We start from the raw sequence: 20,786 nt of genomic DNA on the forward strand, positions 1-20,786 counted from the left end.
CAATACCTACAATATAACATCATTCCCTATTTATTTAATACAAATAAACATTTGTTTCAGAAGTATATAGGGTGTTTAGAAGGTTTCTCTAAGTATAATAAAAAGATGTGGTAACAAATCAGCCTTATGAGATGAATTTAAGACAAAGAGAAAGCTATTCTTTCATTATTCTGGCCTTGGAGATCCAATTTTGAATGAAAACTATATACTTTTATCCCATTAGATCACACCCTGATTAACCTAACGAAGTGCCATGCTATCTTCTTAAAAATACTGCTTTAATGACTATTTTATTTAAGGAGTAGTAGCCTTTGTGGAAAGATGCAATCATAGTATACTTACATTAAAAAAAAAAAAAAAAAAGCCCCACACTTGAGAAGAGAAGAAGCCATACTGAGACTAGAACAAAGATATCAAAGTGCTTTGGCTGAAATTAGTATAAATAGACTTTATTGAAGTCAGTGCCTCTGTACTGAGACAGAAGATTGTGTCTACATAAGCACAAGTTGTAACATTTCACAACTTCTAAAAGGAATGTCAACAATTACAACGATCATGCATACCATGGTCGATAATCACATTTTAGAAGCATTTTCAACCATTTCTAAAGAAATGCTTATAACATTGTTATATATAGAACTACTTTCAATAAACTGCAAAACATTGATCGACTTTTCCAGTATGAGCTACAGTGTCAACACAAAAGGGAGGCATAAATGTTTAATTTATGAAATCAGAATGGAATATTTACTGTAAAGAAAAATTAAAAAGCTTTCAAATAAAGGCCATTATTGAACCAACGTGAAGAGCACAACTTGAACTTTTGAGTTCATTCATCTTTTAAAGCTGTCCTCTGAATAACTTCAGTTCTAAGCACTGAATTCAGTACTGTGAATATTCCTTGGATTGAAGTTTGGCAATGATGCGGTCCAACTGTCTCTTTGCTTCACACTGTGGGAAATTGCTCATGTCATAATATTGAGGGGCAATTTTCACCAACCTGTCCAGAAGGGGGGGGAAAAATTACCAAATTAACATTTAATTAAAGACTGGAGTTGCTAATAGGATAGGAATTACTCATTAATATACTGATGAACAAAGGCAAATCTACAAATCCATATCAACGTTACAATCGCAAACACCTAATCCATACAAACACTACTTTTGGAAGTGCATTACTTTTGTTACGCTGTAAATTTTCTGATGTTGGACTTTCCATAACTTAAAAAAAAAAAAAACTCAAGACAAATCCTTTTAAAAACACTTTTTTACATTAATAGAAAGATATTAAAGTAAGGTTATTAATTTCTTCACTCTAGAACACTATTTTGACCAACCTATCCAAGGTTATAGTAATACAGGTTCTATATGAGAAATATCTTTGTATTCAAATGACTGTATCTTCTCATTTTCGAAGTTTAGTAACCATAAATACAGATCTAAACCCGAAAGAATTCACTTGACTGAATCTTTAATGTTTAGCCATACAATTTTTTCTCAATAAAGCATTTAAGATAAAATGGTAATGTCCTACACAAGTGTCGAAAGTCATAAATTTGTGTAGGAAAGAAGCCTCACAATATCTAGCAAGTGACATCAACCAAAGTAAGTGCTTTCAGTCCTACCATCCTTGGCTGACGTCTCCTATCGTAAGTTACAGAATGGATTCTGGCAGGCCAGCCAGCCAACCAACCAACCAACACAAAAAAAACCAGACATACAAAAGGGGAGGGATGGTAATTTTGCCTAAAATAACAATCATTTCCAACAACAATTTGTAAATCAAATATGCTAAGGTCCAACAAGATGTGTAGTTTTTATGTTTGCTTAACTCCTTCTAAAGCATCAACATATAAACAGTTCAGAGCTAATGATAAAAGACTGTTTCTAGTACAGTACTAGGAGACTTGAGTTGATCACAACAAGAGAACAGCTCCAAAGACACTCCTGATGCTAGTCAACTCTAATTTTATATTTGGCTTCAAATCCTGCCCAGGCCCATACCAACAATCCCACCGTCCTCTTAGCAAAGCAAAGATTCTAAGAGACCAACCATACCATCAGGTCAAAGCCCTATACCTAAACAGGGCAGCACATATCCTGAGCTGATGAGAAAGAACATTAAGTTCCAGGACAGGACTAGCGCAACAAAGTCAGATTCCACTCGGAACGAAAATGCTAACAAAATCTGTTAGAACGAAGGGTGGTGCTTACCATTCTGGCTTGATATCTGTACACGTCCGGATGTAATTCTTCGTCGTAAGAACAAACTCATTATAAAGCACCCATTCAGGCTTGTGGTCCAGAACAGTAGAGGGGTGCAGCTGAACCACCTGGTTATCTTTCACAGTTAAGTAATGCCCTGTCCGTTCTAAATGCGCCACCTGAAATTGAAACCCAGTCAATTAATACAATGCTTGTGATGTGCTCATTATAAAGCACAAGTGGTGTAAAGCTACCTATATAATTAGAACGGGCAGACCTCAGCTTTTGCTTTTTATCCGATGGCCTCACTTATTTATCACTGCCTGATAAAAGCAAGGATCAGCAAACTAATACAGGCCAAATCCAACTCACTGCCTGCATCTGTTAAGGCCTGTCGGCCTAAAGTGGTCCATACATCTCTAAAGAATGGGGGTGGGGGTGGGGGGAGAGACCAAAAAAAAAAGTTTGGTGACAAGTAAAACTCATGTAATTCAAATTTCAGGGTCCATAAGTCAAGTTTCACTGAACACAGAGCTGCACATTTGCACTGCGTGGGCAGGCAGAGCTAAGCAGTTTCAACAGTGACATAAGGGGCCCATAAAACATGTATATACACTATCTGGTCCTTTCTGCCTTAAAACTATCTAGAGTGGGTTCTTTAGTGCCAGGTGGCAACCGTGTATCAGATGAACAATTACTAGAACATTCATGATTAAGATGGAAAAATAAAGCAAAAGGTAGTCTACAGGGAAAAGAGAACAAGAAAAAGAACGGAGCGGACAAAGGTGCACGTGCTTCTTGCCTCCATTTCTTCTATCTATAATCAAACACATCAACTGGTGGAACTTACCTAATATGTAATTAGCAAACACTGAAACAGATGATGATATGCCTTTTCCAATTCTAGAACTACAGTAATATGAAGAATGTGTATGAATGATAGAAATGAATAATTATTAATAAATAACAGAAAATGAGCTCAATTTCCTTCAGTAATACTAAGCACCTACTAGGTGCCAGGTACTTACTGCATGCCCTGTTTCTAACAAAGTTTAATCTTCAGAGAAGTAGAAATCTATAATGTTTGAATATGGCTTTGTCAATCTTTTTTGAATTACAAGCAAATTTAAGAATATGTCAAAAAGAAGCCACTGTGTACTAGTACATATTAAACAAATATTAAGAATAAATGTGTCTAAAGAATGAATTTTCATACCTTGCTCTATTATTTTCCTAACTCTAATGAGCATGGGAGCTTATAGAAGATGTCACAATAAAAATTCTTACTGTTAGTATGATTTCAACTACAGACTATGCACCCATCAATTCTTATTTTGATTTTGTGCATTTGGGTCAATTCTATTTATTTAGCTCATCTGGCCTTAAGGCAGGCCACATCTTGCTTAATAGACAGAGCCAAAACAGAGAATGAAAACACAAGCAGGCGACAGAAGAGATCATTAAAATCAATCCAATCCCAAGTAATGGATTGATCTGTTTTCAATTTTACCACCAGAGAATGAGTTTTTGAACATAGTTTAAAATCCCTTAAAATAAATGTTCACTACGTTTATCTGACAAGCTATACGTCAGTTAGTACAGTCCCCACCATAACACACTTAAAACTAAATGAAACATTTTAAATTACTTTCCATCATTATCACTTAAAAGACATTTTTGGCTTTTGCAGCACCTAAGTTTCTTAGTTACAAGTATCACTGATCACTCTACAGCACTGTGAATGAAATACAGGGGTCTGAATATTTGATCTTGGAGTCTTTAGTTTCCACATAAAGAGAAACGTGAACTGCACTTCTGGATCCACCCAGGCGACTGCCTTGCTTCAGCACAGTTTATAATTATACATCTTCCACTCACAATCTAGATTCACAGACTTTTCAATACATTTATCAAAAGCCAAGAACTGATATTTACATGGAAGAAATAGCTGTTAATCCCACCTGAAAATGGCCAACATATCATCTGGTATAAAAAAGACTCTATTAATTAAGAGTTAATTGCAAATTGATTTCTACATAACTGGATTACTAATGAGTTAATCTGTTACTCATTAGACAGATAAAATTTCTTAGAATATTAGTTCATTCGAGAATCTGGACATAACATTTAAAATCAATATTCAGAGGCATTCTTTAACTTGTTTAAGTAGATTCAAAGGGCTGTTACAGAAAGCAAACAATATTATGTAAACATCTAATTATACATGCATTATCCACATACCTGCATAAAATACCCAGTAACCAAAGCTTTTCTTATATTAATATAATAGTCCCTGCTTGTAAAGTCAGTACTTCGACGAGGCAAATTAAATCTGTCCATAATTCGTGATAGCTGCTGGCGTACATTATCTGCTGACATCAGGGACCTGTAGTTAATGAAGTTGTCATAACACCACTGAACCGATTCATGATCTACAAAGTTGGAGGGAGGGGAAAAAAAGAGGGGACATGAATCATCTACATAGGTCTATTATCTAATTAAAAACGAAAATCATTAAGAATAAACTAAGTAATCCAGAAAGGAGAATTACCCACATCAGTGTTATAAAATCACAATGTTATCAACTTTCCTAAAAATCTATAGTAAAGTTCAAAATCAGAAATAGCACTTAGGTTTCTGGTTACCGGATTCTGTGATTTTTAAATAAACTACTTTTAATGAACTGAAGTTAGGTTACCCATGAACATCCACCTGGTTGTTTCTAATATAGTCCAACAGACAGGGGTGGGTTGAGGGAATGTGATAAAATGCCATGTCCTCCTCATTTTCAAAGAAAGGACAGCCTTAGATTAAGATTACCAAATACAATTTAAAAGTTATAAAACAGAACTCAAATGACTCCTGCGTAATTTTTATTTAACTACTCCTGAGCTAGACCACCAAACCTAGAGCTAAGCGTTTTAAAAGTTTCACTGCAACCCCTTTGCCTCTTAACGGTGGCAGACAGGATTTAACATACAAGTGGTAAGTGCGCTCCTTAATCCCACCACCTGGTTTTCCAAGCCCTCCTCTACCACCTCCCCCCGAGCCACCACCCGCTCCCTCCAGGGTTTGTCCCTATCTTATTTTTTCCCTTTGTTTTGTTCCGTCCTTGCCGTTGCAAATAGCAAGCTTTCCTTCTTTTTTATGGCTGAGTAATATTCCATCATATACATGCACACTCCACCTCATCTTTATCCATTTATCAATCGATGAACACTGGGGCTGCTTCCACATACGGTCTATTGTAAAATACTGCTGCTATAAACACAGGGATGCGGGTATCCCCTTGAACAGTGATGAGAACTACTATACTCAACATCTGAAACTAATATAACACTGTATGTCAACTAACTGGAATTAAAATAAAAACTGGGGTTAAAAAACTAAAGAGCTAGACTATAAAAGGAAAAAAATAAAAAAATACAAGTGATGTAGTTTATAAGGATGTCTGGAATTCCCACTCATGTTTAATAAACAAGTCTTACCATTATTAATAAACAAAACACTTCAAATAATTTCACTGCATGTATTTATTATCCAAAGGGATATTTCTCCACTGATGAATCCTTGACAAGCTTCCAACCAACCCACTGTTTGCTCATTTAAGCAAAGAGCTCATACTGCAGCATAAAATATTATACAGTGACGTTTTTATGTCCCGGAGAATCACAATGGAAAACTTGATCATTTACTTCATAGGCCTTTTGATAAATAAACCTAAGAGGGTTATTGTGAAATGGGGGGTGGGGAGGTCTTTAAATCAGAACTATATTGGTCCTTCTGCAGTTTCTGTAATATACACTAATCTTTGGCATCTTCGTTCTAGGATTCTACCAATTATAACATACAACATTTTCTTAACTGCTTTTCAAAGGACCAACAAATATATTAATAAAGGTTTGCCCATTACAAAATGCAGCCACATTTCAGAAAGGGTGGGTGGGTAGGTGAGGTAGTAAAATGGATCTTTAAATTAAAGAACTGATGTGTTCAAGTCCATTAATTAACCCATCTAGAATGAGAAGAAGTATCCATCTGAACTTACTGACATTTAAAACAAAGCACCAAATATCTTCCGGAGATAACACAAAGAGAAGTTATGCTTTAGAGGCATCCTCGCTTATGCTGGTGCAATGTACGGAGCTGAAAGGCAATGGAAATGTCCACACTGAGACAGTAAGAAAGGGGGCCCTTTGAAAAGGGCAGCTGATTTGCAGACTCTGATCTGAAGTACAGCTTTTCTGAAGTTCTAAATTTCAGAATTCATACCCTAAAGAGTAACAAAATGGCAATTTTAAGATGTCAAGATAAACACTATCTGGTAGTACTACCGTATTTTCTAAATTTGTGAGAAATAATTTGATAAATGAGAGAAATAAAATCTAAAAATGGAAATATTTTCTTAAAATGCTAGCTATAAATTTCTTAACCAATACAGTAAACCTACTTTTAAGATCTAAAGTAAAACCATTTCAGAGTGAAATCAGACCTACACACAAAGAAATCAAGGTGTTGCAAATAACGTAAATCCAGTGTTTCTCAAAAGTGTTATTTCAGGGACGCCTGGGTGGCTCAGCTGGTTAAACAAGTGATTCTCGATTTTCAGTTCAGGTCTTCATCTCAGGGTCCTGAGATGGAGCCCCACGATGGGCTCCAAGCTCACCGGGGAGCGTGCTTAAGATTCTCCCTCTCCCTCTACCTCTCTCCTTCCTCTGCTCATGTGCGCGCACGAGTGCGCTCTCTCTCTAAAATAAACAAAACTTTTTTTAAGACTATTATTTCAACATACAATATCAAGATGAATTTTAGCTTTTCTATGTAATCAACCATTGTTCTAATCAAATAGTTCCTCCTGACCAGTATCTGAAACACAGTTGCTATTTTTCAAACATACTTAATGTTTCAATTAATAACATAACTTAGCATCATTTAAAAATCATTAGTGAAAACATTCCAAATTCAATAAAGGGATATGAGAAATATCCAAATAGTACGTAGAGATCTGGAAGTCTGATGCTTTTTGAATAGTTCCCTTTATTTGAAAAGATGACAGGCAGTAATTAATAGGCTAAATCCTTTGACTAATGGGGACACTTCCATCAAACGATTCTGTTTGCTTTGACCTTATTTATCACATGTATACAGAGTAAAAGGTCTAAAACCACCCAACAGCTTACCATCCCTATGGCAGTGAGAAGCATGCAGTAGACAAGAAACAAGCATCTAGAGAATGGATGCTACCACTCTAACACATGACACTCCTTCTGCTAATCCTATTAAGAAGCGGTAGGATAAAACTTTTATAGATACCTACTGCTCAGTATTTTCATAGAAAGCTCCCAACTACCAAAACGTACACAAAGAATAAGCATTTAATTTTATCATGTGAAACAGTAAACTCCTCGAATTTCAAAGACTAAATTGTTACATTCACACTTAAAATCCAAATACACAATTCTATCAAACCTAAACTTTATTCTCGAAGCAACGTACGAAATCTATATACAGACTGCTGTAGCAATTATCAGAACTTAAATAACAAAATAACACAATCTCCTAATTTAAAAGAACATTAAAATAGCTTGTGAGACATACATGGTAAAAATCCATGCTGCTCCTCTAGAAATCTTTTAATTTCCACTTAAAACAGTACTTTAATGATAATCAAAGGATTTTGAGAACCAAGATGGACATGAATCTCTCCTTCTCAAGACCTTCCCCTTTGTAGCCAGTTCTCAATGTCAGTTAATAGGTTATGTGTCTGGTGGTCACCCAGTCCACCACCACGACAGTTTCGCACACACAGGAATATAGTGTATTTCTTGGACTGACCTAACCCATCGAGAATAGGCTTTAACATTATGCATTATCAATACATTGGACACAAGAGGGATAAAATAAATGTTCTGAAGTAAACTGTGTACTGGCCTTCATTTTTTATTTTAAACTGGTATTTATCAATTCTCTTCAACTCACAGCAAAGTTCAAGTGTAAGACACAGACGTGCCGCACTTTGGCAGCTATGCTCTTTGTTCCACTTACTGGCTCTGCAGCACTTTTGGACTCTTGAGATAAATAAACTCACCCCCACCCCAAAAGAGATGAGCCAAAATGAGCAGATTATTTAAGGAGTGTAAATAGATTTTTAGGAGATAACAAAAATGAGTTACAAATAAACCAAGAGGTGAAAACTTTGAATTTGAGCCCCCGCATTTCCCTGTTCTCAAATGGAAAATGTAAATATTCTCTGAAAACATGATTTAAAGCTAGAACAGGGTGCCTGGGTGGCTCAGTCGGTTAAGTGTCCGCCTTCGGCTCAGGTCATGATCCCGGAGTCCTGTGATGGAGCCCCACACTGGGCTCCCTGCTCAGCAGGGAGTCTGCTTCTCCCTCTCCCCGCCGCCCCCCAATTCGTGCTCTGTCTCACTCTCTCAAATAAATAAAATAAAATAAAATAAAATAAAAGCTAGAACAGTATTTCATCATGTGGCCAAAGCATACATAAATCACTGAACCATCTTTTTATTGGTGGGCATTAAGGTAGTTTCCCCCTACCCCCCCTTTTTTTACTATATGTAATTCTGGGATGAAATCTTTAATGATATTTGTGTCCACAGGATACTGAATGATAATTTCATAGATTATTTCTGGGTCAAAGGGAATGAAACTTCTTAAGGTCTCGGTGACATAAAATCTACTACTTTTCATAAAGACCACATCAATTTATATTTCCACCTCTGGTGTAGGATTATTTCACTAAACCCACTTCTACAGAGCTAAGAACTATTTTTCTATAACCTTTGCCAGTTTTATAGGTGAGAAAATGGAACCTCACAATAACAATGCTCTTGAACTACAGGCAGAGTTGACTTTCCTCCTCATGTTTATGGACCACTTGTAACCTGAAAATGGTCATTCACATCTGCAGTCCATTTTTCTATTTTGTTAGTTTTATATTTTATATGAGCTATTTATTAGTAAAATTATTAAGCAGTAAAGAGTCTATAAATGATAAAAAACTATTCACATAAAATGAATGAAAATAAACAGGAAAAGAAAGTATATAAAAATGTGTAGGTTAGTGGTAAATATAGTACGAGTATTTTATTTTTATTGCTCTGTATTTTCGAGCTTTCTATAATCGGTATTTTCCCCGATTATAAAAGTAAACAACTTTGGAAAAAACAGACAATTTCTATTTTAAATGCTAGTCAGGAGTTTTTTCTAAAGTACCTCTGGGTTTCTAATGTAAAGTTGTCACAGATAATAAATGAAAGTGAGATGAAGAAACATCTTATATGCTGCAAGTGACATTTAGACAAAAGAGTGCCTTCAATCTAATTTACACTTACTTTGTTTAAAAGCGTGGTAGACATTCAGCAGTGTCAGATGATCTCCATCTATGTGGGCAAATCTCATCTTGGCTTCATCTGCGGCTTTCTTGGCCTCCGTGGGGCGAACAAAACACTGTGGGACTAAACAAGGTTGGTATGGGCCCAACACAAACGCCCATATCGATGAGTCACGCATTCACAGATAGAGGAACAAGGCCTAGCTAGGTCAGTTCACAGAGCATAGGGCAGGGCAGGATGGCCTCCAACTGCATCTTGGACTGTTTACTACCTTGATTTGGTACATCAACACCTAACCACATCTGTAAGACAAGAGGGTTTCAAAGCTACAGAGTACCTGATTATTTTAACTAGATCTAAAAGTAGGCATCAAACAGCTATTCTGAAGGCCATCAAGATACTAGAAATAGAAAGCTCAACTTATTTCAAAAACCAGTGCCGATAGCTCTACCAATAACCGTAATTATGGTGTCAATAGCCTTTAAGCTAAATATAATTTTTCAAAAGGCCATCCACTGAATCCATTGAATGGCTATGGAAGTTATGAAGCCATATTTGCCCACTGCAGGGCTAAAAACTTTCTAACCAGTCTATTGCCACATTTCTACTGTAATTTTTTCCCTAGTGCTATGGCTATTACCAACTGGTGGGTATCACTATTAGCACCGGTGAGCAGAAGCATATGTAAACATAAAAAATATCATGAAATCTTGGGTTTTGATGATAGCAGTAGTGGTGGAAGGTTAAACCGCCTTTGAATTAAGAAAATTCAAAAAGGCTGGGGATATTCAGCCTAGTTTTCCAGCATTTTAATAAAAAGATTAGAAAATGACGTCCCAAGTTTAAAAAAAAACTGTTATTTGAATCAAAACCTCAATATAAAAAGCAAAATCCAATATTTAAAAAGTTGACAATTAGTCTGAAACAGTCATTATTTCAAGAGTCACCAAAATATGTAACTACAGTAATTTGTTTAGAGCCTCAATGTTAATTCACATAAAACTTTAAGTTGTTACAAAGCGTGCACTACATTTTTAAAATACAACTTTCCTTAATTCACTTTAGCAATTCCATAGTCATAAAAGCAGTATGAAAGTAAAAATACTTAACAGCTTGGGACTTTGTCAACACATTTTTAAAGCTCTTAAAACCTTGTCAATATAAAAAAGTATAAATGATCAGTCCAGATAGAAGATAATGGGAATAATCAACAACAAGATCAAATACAGTATCAAATTACTTTCCCATACAGTTTCCCCTTTAAAAAGATACCAAAGAAGCCAAATAGAGACAATGACACATGATCACAATAAATATTAATTAAATGTCTTGCTTAAATGAAACTGAAGCAAGGTAATTCATAGAAGTACAGAAACCTCTCAAAGATGTGAAAGTGAATGTGAACTAGCTCCCAGAATTAACAATGGGAATAAGTAGCACTCTAGAAGGCCCTTGATTTGCACTATTTATATCAGGACCTGAAAACTTCAAAAACTATTTAAATGAAAAACAAAGCAGTATAAGCTCGGCAAACTGTTGTTGTTCCATGACTTCTTCCTCACCTTTTAACATTTCCCCCCCACAAGTGCCATGCTTAATAACCACTACACATAAATGTCCATTGTCTTGATGTGCTAATAAACCCGTGTTGTGCAGAGCTCCTTATTACAAGTAAGAGATATAGTTGGAAGATTTCAACTGCGTCACAATGACCAGTTTTTTAAAGAGCTAGTAATCTAGACTCAAACGATGGTAATTATATAGTATGCCTGATAAGAGAAACAGGAAGAATAAAAACTGAGCAGATAACAAATAAATACACAAACAATCTGTTAATTCTTGCCGCACACTTTCTCTGCAAACTAAAATCTTGGGTAAATACCAACTGGGAGCATCTAACAAAAACATGTAAGAAAGGCAGACAACAACCTACCACCACCTCCGCAAGTGAGACTACAATTTTATTAAAATGATTCGATACTGCCCTGCCCATCTGCTCTGAGTCTGATCAGTCATAACTCTGCAAAAAAACATTTTTAGCTAGTTCTTAAATAAAAAATTCAAACCATTAAAACATACCATACATCTAAACTAAGCCAAAATTTTATATTTAGAAAATTTTTCAATTTATCCTTTAATTCCAAATAAGATTTTCAATTATTTGAGGCATGAAGTTATAATTAAGACTAATAAACCACTCTGAAACTGAAGTCATTCTCCCCAGTACTGGAACTAGTAGTATAAAGTACTTTGATCATCAGTAAAAACATGAAATGTCTTCTATTTTTAGCTGTTAGAATCAGTGTATGGTTGTAAATCGTATTTCTTCTTTTTGGAAAATCTAATTTCCAAGTTATAATTCATTTGTGGATTACGCTTTACTGCTATACTAAAAACAGCATGATTTGTTCAGCTTAATGCTCCAATTTCCAAAATTAGCAATATTAGGTATATTTCTTTTATCAAGTGTTTTCTGCCATTGTAAAAAATTATCATCTGGTTAGATTTTAAGCCTAAAAGTACACATTACTACTTCTATTTATTTGATACTAAGTTTGAAATTCAGGTTTGCTTGACTGCCACTAGAATACGTATTTATACATATAGGAAAGCTCAATTTAAATGATAGTTTGGGTTTGTCCCAGGCTCACTTAATAGTGCCAAGTACTAGAACAAAGTTCTTCTTGTACTTTGAGTAATAAACCGCAAAACTGATGAACCTACCAAAGAACTCAGTTACAATTGTGTTCAGACTTATTCTTTTTCTTATTGCAATTTTTATTCGCACTCAAGAGAGCCAATGTTTTAACTATATTTTGTGCACAATTACTTTACTTTTGTAAATATTATGTCTTTATAAATCTATTTACAAGATATTTAGGAAACAAAATGAGTTCCTTGAAAAAAACCATCTATAAAATCCACTATCATACTAAATATTAAAAAACAAAACCAAATGTGAAGTCCACCCAAACTGTGAAGAGCTGGGCTTTTTTTAGTTCCTTTCCCTCTATTACCTGACAACATAGCAGTAATAGATAGGACCTCATTAGAACAGTTGTAGTCACAACTTGCAATAACCATTTTAGCGAGCTGTGGATCTAGAGGAAACTCTGCCATCATGGATCCCAATTCAGTCAGATCTCCATCATCATTTAAAGCAGCCAGGTAATTCAAAAGTTCTAAGGCTCTCATCAGAGTTTCAGGAGCTGGGGGAAAAGGCAATCTATTAGACAAACTGCTTTAATAAGCAAAAATGTGATAAAGTACAAACTATTAGAAGCAATCTCATTTTTCATTCTACAGTGAACCAAACTCAAAATGCAAACTGTCATCAAATTCAGTTAGAGATCTAGCAAACAATGAATCACATAAACTTGCAAAATTTTCCTGCACAGTAGTTAAAAACTGTCATTTTCCTACATAAATTAAGTAACTGCTAACAAAAAAAAAAAAAGAAATTTCTAATTTTCCTGCCCAGTCAGTAATTCCCAGAATAATTTATTCTGAGGAAAGAAACAAATTAAAAAGAACTTTCTCAGATAGTTGTCACGCTTTTAGTTTTAATGCTAACATATGAGACTTTTCTTGATGCATACCAGAAGAAAAAAATAAGGGGTGTGTAATGAATAAGATGCAGAGATGGTGAATTCTGGTTAAAAGGTTTGCTAAAATATGCTTTGAGAATTCATACCTGGTGGATCCATAAAGTCAAAATGCACCAAATCATCAATACCAAGCTTCTTCAATTGTAACACAACTGATCCTAAATTAGAACGCAAAATCTCAGGATAGGTGTTATCCTAGCAAAAAAACAAAAATGTTTATTCTGTTAAACATGCCTTAATCCTCTTCCTCCAGAAAACAAAACTTATCTGTTCTCTGCCTCTTTAGCTATTTACCTTGGCATTACTTCTAAACCACCAATCTACATGAGAAAAATACTGGTGGAATATACCAGAAAGGAATCAGACACTCTGTGTGAACTATCTTTATAGGGCTCAAAGTGTTACTGCCACTGTTCATTTCAACTTAGAACGGTAACAGAGAGCCGTACTGGTAGATTACACCATAAATCTCACTCGGGGAAAAAGTAAGGAGCTTATGGTGCCAAAAGGCAAGATGAAGTAAATAAAGCAATTTTCTTGTAACAAATTCAACTTAACCTTCCAAACACATAGGAAAGAGACGGCAAAATCCCTTACCTGCATTTCTGTTTTATAAGCTTTCTCTGTATAAAGTCTGAAGCATTTCCCAGGTCTGGTACGTCCAGCTCGACCAGCCCTCTGTTGAGCTGAAGCTTTACTAATGGCTGTCACCAAAAGAGACTCAACTCTGATTCGAGGATTGTACACCTATTGGAATGAAAGTAATTTAAGAATTTTCTCTTCAGTTAACCACAAAACTATAACAGAAGTACATAAAGTCCATAGTTAATCTCAAAATAAAGTAGTACTGATGAAGGCTGTAAATCACAGAGACAGAAACTGAGAATTGAACATCTTGTGCCTTAACTTTCTTTCAGATATTCTGACTATCATTCTGAAAACTCAAGCTAACATGGAAAGGTTCTTACCTATTACACACAAAGCTTCTAAAACCTTTACTCTTCCTAACTGAAAATAATTTCAGTTCTACCAATTTTACTTTGCTTTCATAAAGTGGACAGTTTTGAAGGCTTTTGCCTGAGAAGAACCTGTCAATTTCAACACCCAATGTTCAGAGTGAACATCAAGAAAAATATTTTGAACTTAGTCCAGAAGAAGTCAGTTACACACTGCCAGTTTAAAGAGAAAAATTTCCATCAGAAACATGAATACCACATGCAAAATATTCTCCCAATTACACCTACAAAATGTAACCAAATGTAATGAAAGATCTGTGAATTATACAACATCCCCAGGATTTCCTGAGTAGTCACTTACTCTGACCAAACTGTTTGGTATTCAGCACTATTCAACTAGAGGTTAACGTTAACATCTTTTCAGGCACTATACCCAACACATAACAAACTCTAAATTTCTTTGTGTAAGTGACCAATCTACAGCAATGACAATTCTATCGCTCTTATTACTACCCCCTTACTCCTTAAATGAACACAGAAACCAAAACACTTGCCACTGCTACAGAGAAACAAACAAAAAAACCCAACAAAAACCAATTACCTTAAGGGGGGGGGGGGAAGCCTAGGATTAAACATCATGCATGGGCTTAATACATGAGAGCCAGCTAAGAATAGAAAGGATTCCTATCACCGAAGTCTGACAACAAAACACAAGACAACAGAAAAATAATTCTAAAAGTAAACTGCAGTCACTAAATGAATAGGCAGTAAGTACTCTTAAGCTAACACCAACTTAATAAAGTATACAAACTAAAGTACTAAAGCATATACCTTTTGTTTTGCAAATCCAGGATCGATCACAAATACCACACCATCTATTGTCAAAGATGTCTCTGCAATGTTAGTTGACACAACTACCTGTTAAGAAATAAACAGTATATAAATATTATAAATCAAGTAAAATTGAAAACAGTAAAAGTAGCCATGAACTTTCAAAAATGAATTTCAATCCTGTAAGTAAACTAAAAATAAGGTTTTATCCTCAATGGCCAATGCAATATAAATTAATATTTAAGATCTTAAATCAAAATTTCATTTAGTCCATCATAGCAAATTCCTTTTTCAAAGAAAGCTATTACTCCAGGTTATCACTCAATCACGTTTTGATTACTTAAATATAAGGACAGCATCAAAAGAAAAATATCAATGAAACAGTGTAAGCTTAATTTACAGAATGTCTCCCTGACAGAACACTACTTTGGTTATTACCCCCAAAGTCTACACAACATGTGTATCTTTCAATATTTTCTGGCAATGTTTAAAAAGGAAACTTTGTATCACCAAAACTCAACATTTTAAACAAAATGGCCCAGGAGGGCATGGGCAGAGAAAATCTCAAGTTATAATCCAAGAACTGGCAGATCATCAGAATCGAATGCAGATATTTTAGAAAGTGTACGGTCTCAAAGAAGATGTCATGATATACAAAGCAACTGTTAATCATTTGAATCTTTTACGGCTAGTGAAAAAATGTTTACAGCATTTACATACTAATACAACCGCTGGTTTATGTTAAGTGTACGATATATTTTAGATTTTAGGAAACTGGTTGGGGTTTGAGAATGACATGTCACATAATTTTTCTTATTAAACAATAAGAAAATGGGATTCTCATTAGTATATTTTCCCCTGAACATCTGATTTTCAGGAACAGAAAACTGCCATTAAGTGAAAATGCCTGTATATGCAAGCAGATGACACAGAAAATGAATCAGATACAGGGCCTACTCTTACAGCATGTAAAGGAAAATCAGACATGGACAGTGTAAATGACACCAAAGACTCACTCTGAGACTTAAAAAGGGCTTACTTCCACAACCAAGACCAAGGAAACTTACCGAAAAAAAAGGCACTCAAATGAGTTGGCAAGGGTAAGGTGGGATCTCCCACGAGAGAGAAGGGTTAAGAACACTAACAGCAGAAGGTTCCACTTAAACTGGTGCATGTAAGCAAAAATGCCCACAGGCACATCTAAGAAATGAAAAGGACATATACTGTCAAAACTTACTAGAGAGCCACTGACAGGGTAATATTTCAGAATCATTCACATATCTAAAACCAAAATCCTTCCTTTTTGTCTTGGGCAGTTGCAAAGACTGCGGACTAGCAAATGGTAAGAAACAGATCGTTTGATGTTACTGAAATACGTGTTTCAGTACATTTAGATGACACGCACATGGTTCAATAATCAGAACCAAAGTAAACATAAACAAGGCATGTAAGGTTGACAGCTGAATTTGAATAAATATCCTGAGTTTAATATTCTTCTACAAAGCAAGTGTGCTGTGGAGGGAGCAATGAATTCAGGAGTAGGGGACAGAGCCAGGAAGCAAACCTAAGTAGCTAAGTTATAGTGGAAAGGTTTTAAGACTCCCAAACCTCAATTTCCTTTTATAACTCCTGCATATTAATCTAGCAAGGACAAAGCTGTTAATAAATAAAATTAGACAATAAATGTAGAAAGTCCTTATAAACCTATTACAGAGCCAGCTACACGCTTATGATTATATAAGAAGTCTTACGGTTTTCTGGAATTCTGGGGTAAAACTGTTACAGTTCTGGATATATATTTAGAGCAGTGGAGGAAATAAATACATTTCACATGTTTCTTCTAGAACAGAATACAATTAGTGTGATAAAAATTTCTTGATGTGATCAATTCTTTAGAGTTATTTAAAAATCACTTTACAAAATAATTTCACTTGGTATGCATGCGTCTTTGGGTGTGTGTGTGACAAATTATGTAACACTTAAAAGGAAGTGTGGATTTGTGATTCCACAAGTGTTTAAGAATCACAGGATTATGCCAACCTGGCAAACCCCATGTCATTATCAAACTCTAAAACAGTAGTGTTAAAAAAAGACCTTAGAGAAGTATGACTTTCAAGCTTTATTCCAAAATTAAAAGTAAATTGGTTAAAAAGCACTAAGGTAATAAAAACTTTTCTGAATAGGACTTGTCTACCATACTGATTTAACAATTATTAGAGTGTCTATGAGAAAAAGGGCAGGGTTCCGAAACCATGGGAGGTTAAGGTTTGGGGACAAAAAAGGGAAAAACTCATGTAACAAACTGTATGACTTTCAGGGTGCTTCTTCAAATGACTCTATTACTAGAGCTGGAGAACTAGCTAAGGCTAAAGAAAACACACGTACATAATGCACAAGAACTTAAATAAATGAGATGATAAAAGTTATCTAGCTCCCTTGGAACCTCAGATAAGTATGTTCTAGATGTTAAGTGTCACATGATCTAATTAGGAAATGGTCAGAACACAAAGTGATCCTGACTTTGTCAAGGGACCTCATATGACCAATGGGAATATACATATAAATGGTACAAGCTTTCTAGACTGTAACATGGCAGTAAGTGTTCAAAGGGCCTTAAAAGTGTTCAAACCTCATTGACGAAGCAATTATTTCAGGTAAATAAACCCCTAAATATGGAATATTTAGGGGTTTATTTACCTGAAATAGAAAACCCTGTGGAAAAAAGTTTGACATCCCACTGCCAATTTTATGTGTTTAAAGTGTGTTAAGATTAAACTTCCATCTAGATTTATCCCCTTCCCCCTCAATAACATGCCTTGCAATGAAATCTACTTTGATTTATTTCAATAATTCCACTTCAAAGTGTTCTAGAACTGAGAGTACTTGCGTTGCTCTACTTCAATTCCATTTGGACACAATAATGCATTTAGGTTCAACTAGTTTGGATTTTTAGTCCCCAGGGAACTCTGTGGGGGGCACCAATTCAGTAAGGACATTAACTTCTTTATCTGTCCACGTCCCAGCAGTACCACACTAAGTTATCTTCAGATAGTGGATCATTAAGCCTCTCTTTAAAACTACAGAACCATCTCCACAAGGGCCATTTCTCTCTTTTACTGAGCAGTGTATGCTTTGAGCCATGTTAACTAGTAAACTGAAGATAAGCTACAGAAAAATCACCTATTTGTATGGACAAAATTAACGAAAACTAAATAAAATCAAAGAATAGTTGCTGGATTTTAACAAGACCAAATCTACAAAACAGCAATTTTAAGACTTACTCAAAAGATGCACACAAGTAATTTATTGATGAATAAACTTTAATGCTTATACAATACTGTACCTTGAACTTAAACTCAAATATCAGAATAAATGTCAAGCATGATCAAAACAAATAAAATGATCTACCCTCACAAAAATACATGCATTCTCAACCTTTCTCGATCATTAGCAGTAGTGCTATGTTAGAAGCCCACATAAAAAGAACTCAGTAACTATTTGTAAAAGGAATGCTAGTTAAGTCCCCCATGCCCATAAAACTTTACCTTTAATATAGCCTACATTTAATATTACAAGGCTGTTTTGTTAGTTTTACCACATCATAAACTATTTTCACAAATTAATACAATGAGTAAATAAGGCACTACCTACCTCACAGAAGGAATCTAAATATAAATACAGAATTACACTTATTTTGGCAGAATTTAAAAAACTCTTATTATTCTTTGTTCCAAACATTTTGACTTCTTACATTCTACTCTATGCTAGCTATTATCCTTATAATTAGAACAAATTTAACAAAAAAATGAATCAAATCGTATTTGGTTTTACACAACTGGAAACAAGACCATAAATCCCTAAACATTCCTTCGTACTTTTAAATCAACTGTGAATATATCAACCAGTAACAGTTTTTAACACTCGTGAATGAAAAGTTCCATTCTACTAACTGGCAGAATAACGAATTCAGAACAGAAGCAGCAAGCCTTGGCCCCTCGTTCTTTATTTTATTATACAAACAGGATTATTATCAAAGTTGTGGCATTTTTTTTAAGACAATAATAGGAAAATAGCAACCAACTGCCAGTTCTTCCTGTTCCCGTATGCAGCCACTTTCCCTCACATAACCTGTGTGCATTTTAATGAGGAATTGTGCATCTTAATGAGGAATGAACCCTTCCTCCATCCCCACAGTCCCACCAATCTGGACGGCTCTGTCTAACCCAGCCAGAGCCATGGCTCTGCCAGTCACCCGCTCCTCTCAAGCGCCAGTCAGCGCCTGGCCAGAATGTGTTTCTGCTCTCTCTGGTTCTCAGCCGACACTCCTACCTTCTTCCAGGCAGCTTCCCTGTCCAGCACCAAAAACATGATTGGATGAGTGAATCCTCCTGTGAACTAGGCTTCTATAAAAATGTTCACTTTTCCTTAAACATGCCAGGCTTCAAAGCTTTCCCCACCCCACCCCCCATAATGAGATTGACACACCAACTGCCAAGAAGTCCTCCCTCCCCCTCCTGGGATCATAGGTGTGTGGGGGGGGGGGGAGGTGGATGGGTGTGTGTGTGTGAGACAGTGTTCTCAGCCTCTAAGATGAAGGTGACTCATGCCTAGAGAGAACATGATTTCCCAGCAAGAGGTCCTATAGTTAGCTGAATGAAAACCATCAGTGGATGAAGTAGCACTGTGGTCCTTGGTCTGACTCCGAACTAAAAGCCCAGGATGGGATCCCAAGGTGAGCCCCTGCCCTGGGGACCTCCAGTGGTCCCCTCATCATCCATGGCCATCACCACACATATATCCAACTACTGCTGAGTCACTGTTTTCAGTGAGACAAAATTCTCCTCAATATCCTTAGGATTTATAAGAACACAAAAAGCAGTACAGTTAAATTCTACTTCATGGGCTTAAGTTGTAGGTCCCACAAAATGTAGTATGTACTGGACTGGCACCAGACTGAACCTAAATTTCCAATAAACTAATAATTTAACAGAGCAAAGAACTCAGATGTGAAATAATTTCAATAGGTTCAGGCCCATACTTCTCAAAGTAACCTAAAAATGGAATGTAAAGAACTATATGAAGAGACACATAAAAATGGCAAATCTTGCTTAATACCAATTTTACTCAGTGGTAAAAAAAAATCTTAAAATTAAAACAAACGCAGATATACAAAGTGTACATGATTTAAAGAAAAATTATCTGCCTGCAGTCTACTCTTTATTATAGAAATGTTTAAGAAAACAGCTACTTTATTTACATACATCGACTGATACAGAATTAAGCTAAGAACTCTACAGAGAATAAGTACTTCTTTTCAGTCAACATATCAACTTCAAATTTATCTACTAAAGCTCATCACTTAAAATGTAAGTTTTCCCCGAAGTTGAGAAAGCACATAAATAACAGGAAAAAATGTTTTAACATATTCTACAGATAGCACTATGACAAAAAGAATTGGAAAGTTCAACATAAGGAAGCTATGATCAGACTGTTTTTTTTTACAAGTCATATTCACTACTCATCGATGAGAAACTCAGAAACTGATTTTTTTTTTCCTATCAATCTCTTGTTAGTTTACATTCCACTAAGCTGGTGTTGTATATCCTTTTGGTAAGTTCCTTCAGTTTGAAAAATGTATTTGGTTCATTTAACTTTTACACAGCCATGTAAAGAAATAATTAGCCCTGATATATTTAAGTATCTTTATAATGTGTAATTTTTCAATAATCATGACAAACATTAGCAAAAAGACTGAGTAAAAGCAGAAAAAAGGTGAGAATCTGTTAGTCCTGAATATAGAAATAAGAAAGCAGTGAATTCCAAATCTGACT

The 20,786-nt window shown here is 35.4% G+C and overlaps 1 protein-coding gene across 1 annotated transcript in view; it reads right to left on the bottom strand.

Annotated features, from left to right (window-relative positions):
* Window positions 1–428: 428 nt before the first annotated feature.
* Window positions 429–20,786, bottom strand: part of DHX15 (DEAH-box helicase 15) — a 58,002-nt gene continuing 37,644 nt past the window's right edge. Inside the window, exons 7-14 of the mRNA XM_025887125.2 lie at window positions 14,956–15,042; window positions 13,766–13,915; window positions 13,255–13,363; window positions 12,578–12,769; window positions 9,561–9,683; window positions 4,447–4,637; window positions 2,215–2,384; window positions 429–1,000 (exon numbers count right to left, since the gene is read on the bottom strand). Of these exons, the coding sequence (XP_025742910.1) occupies window positions 883–1,000; window positions 2,215–2,384; window positions 4,447–4,637; window positions 9,561–9,683; window positions 12,578–12,769; window positions 13,255–13,363; window positions 13,766–13,915; window positions 14,956–15,042 (1,140 nt within the window). The 3' untranslated portion in view covers window positions 429–882. The remainder of the gene's footprint in view (window positions 1,001–2,214; window positions 2,385–4,446; window positions 4,638–9,560; window positions 9,684–12,577; window positions 12,770–13,254; window positions 13,364–13,765; window positions 13,916–14,955; window positions 15,043–20,786) is intronic.

This window comes from Callorhinus ursinus, unplaced genomic scaffold (assembly GCF_003265705.2).
Source record: "Callorhinus ursinus isolate GAN/ISIS: 27379988/994484 unplaced genomic scaffold, GSC_fseal_2.0 scaffold4, whole genome shotgun sequence".
In the NCBI taxonomy this organism is placed as follows: domain Eukaryota; kingdom Metazoa; phylum Chordata; class Mammalia; order Carnivora; family Otariidae; genus Callorhinus; species Callorhinus ursinus.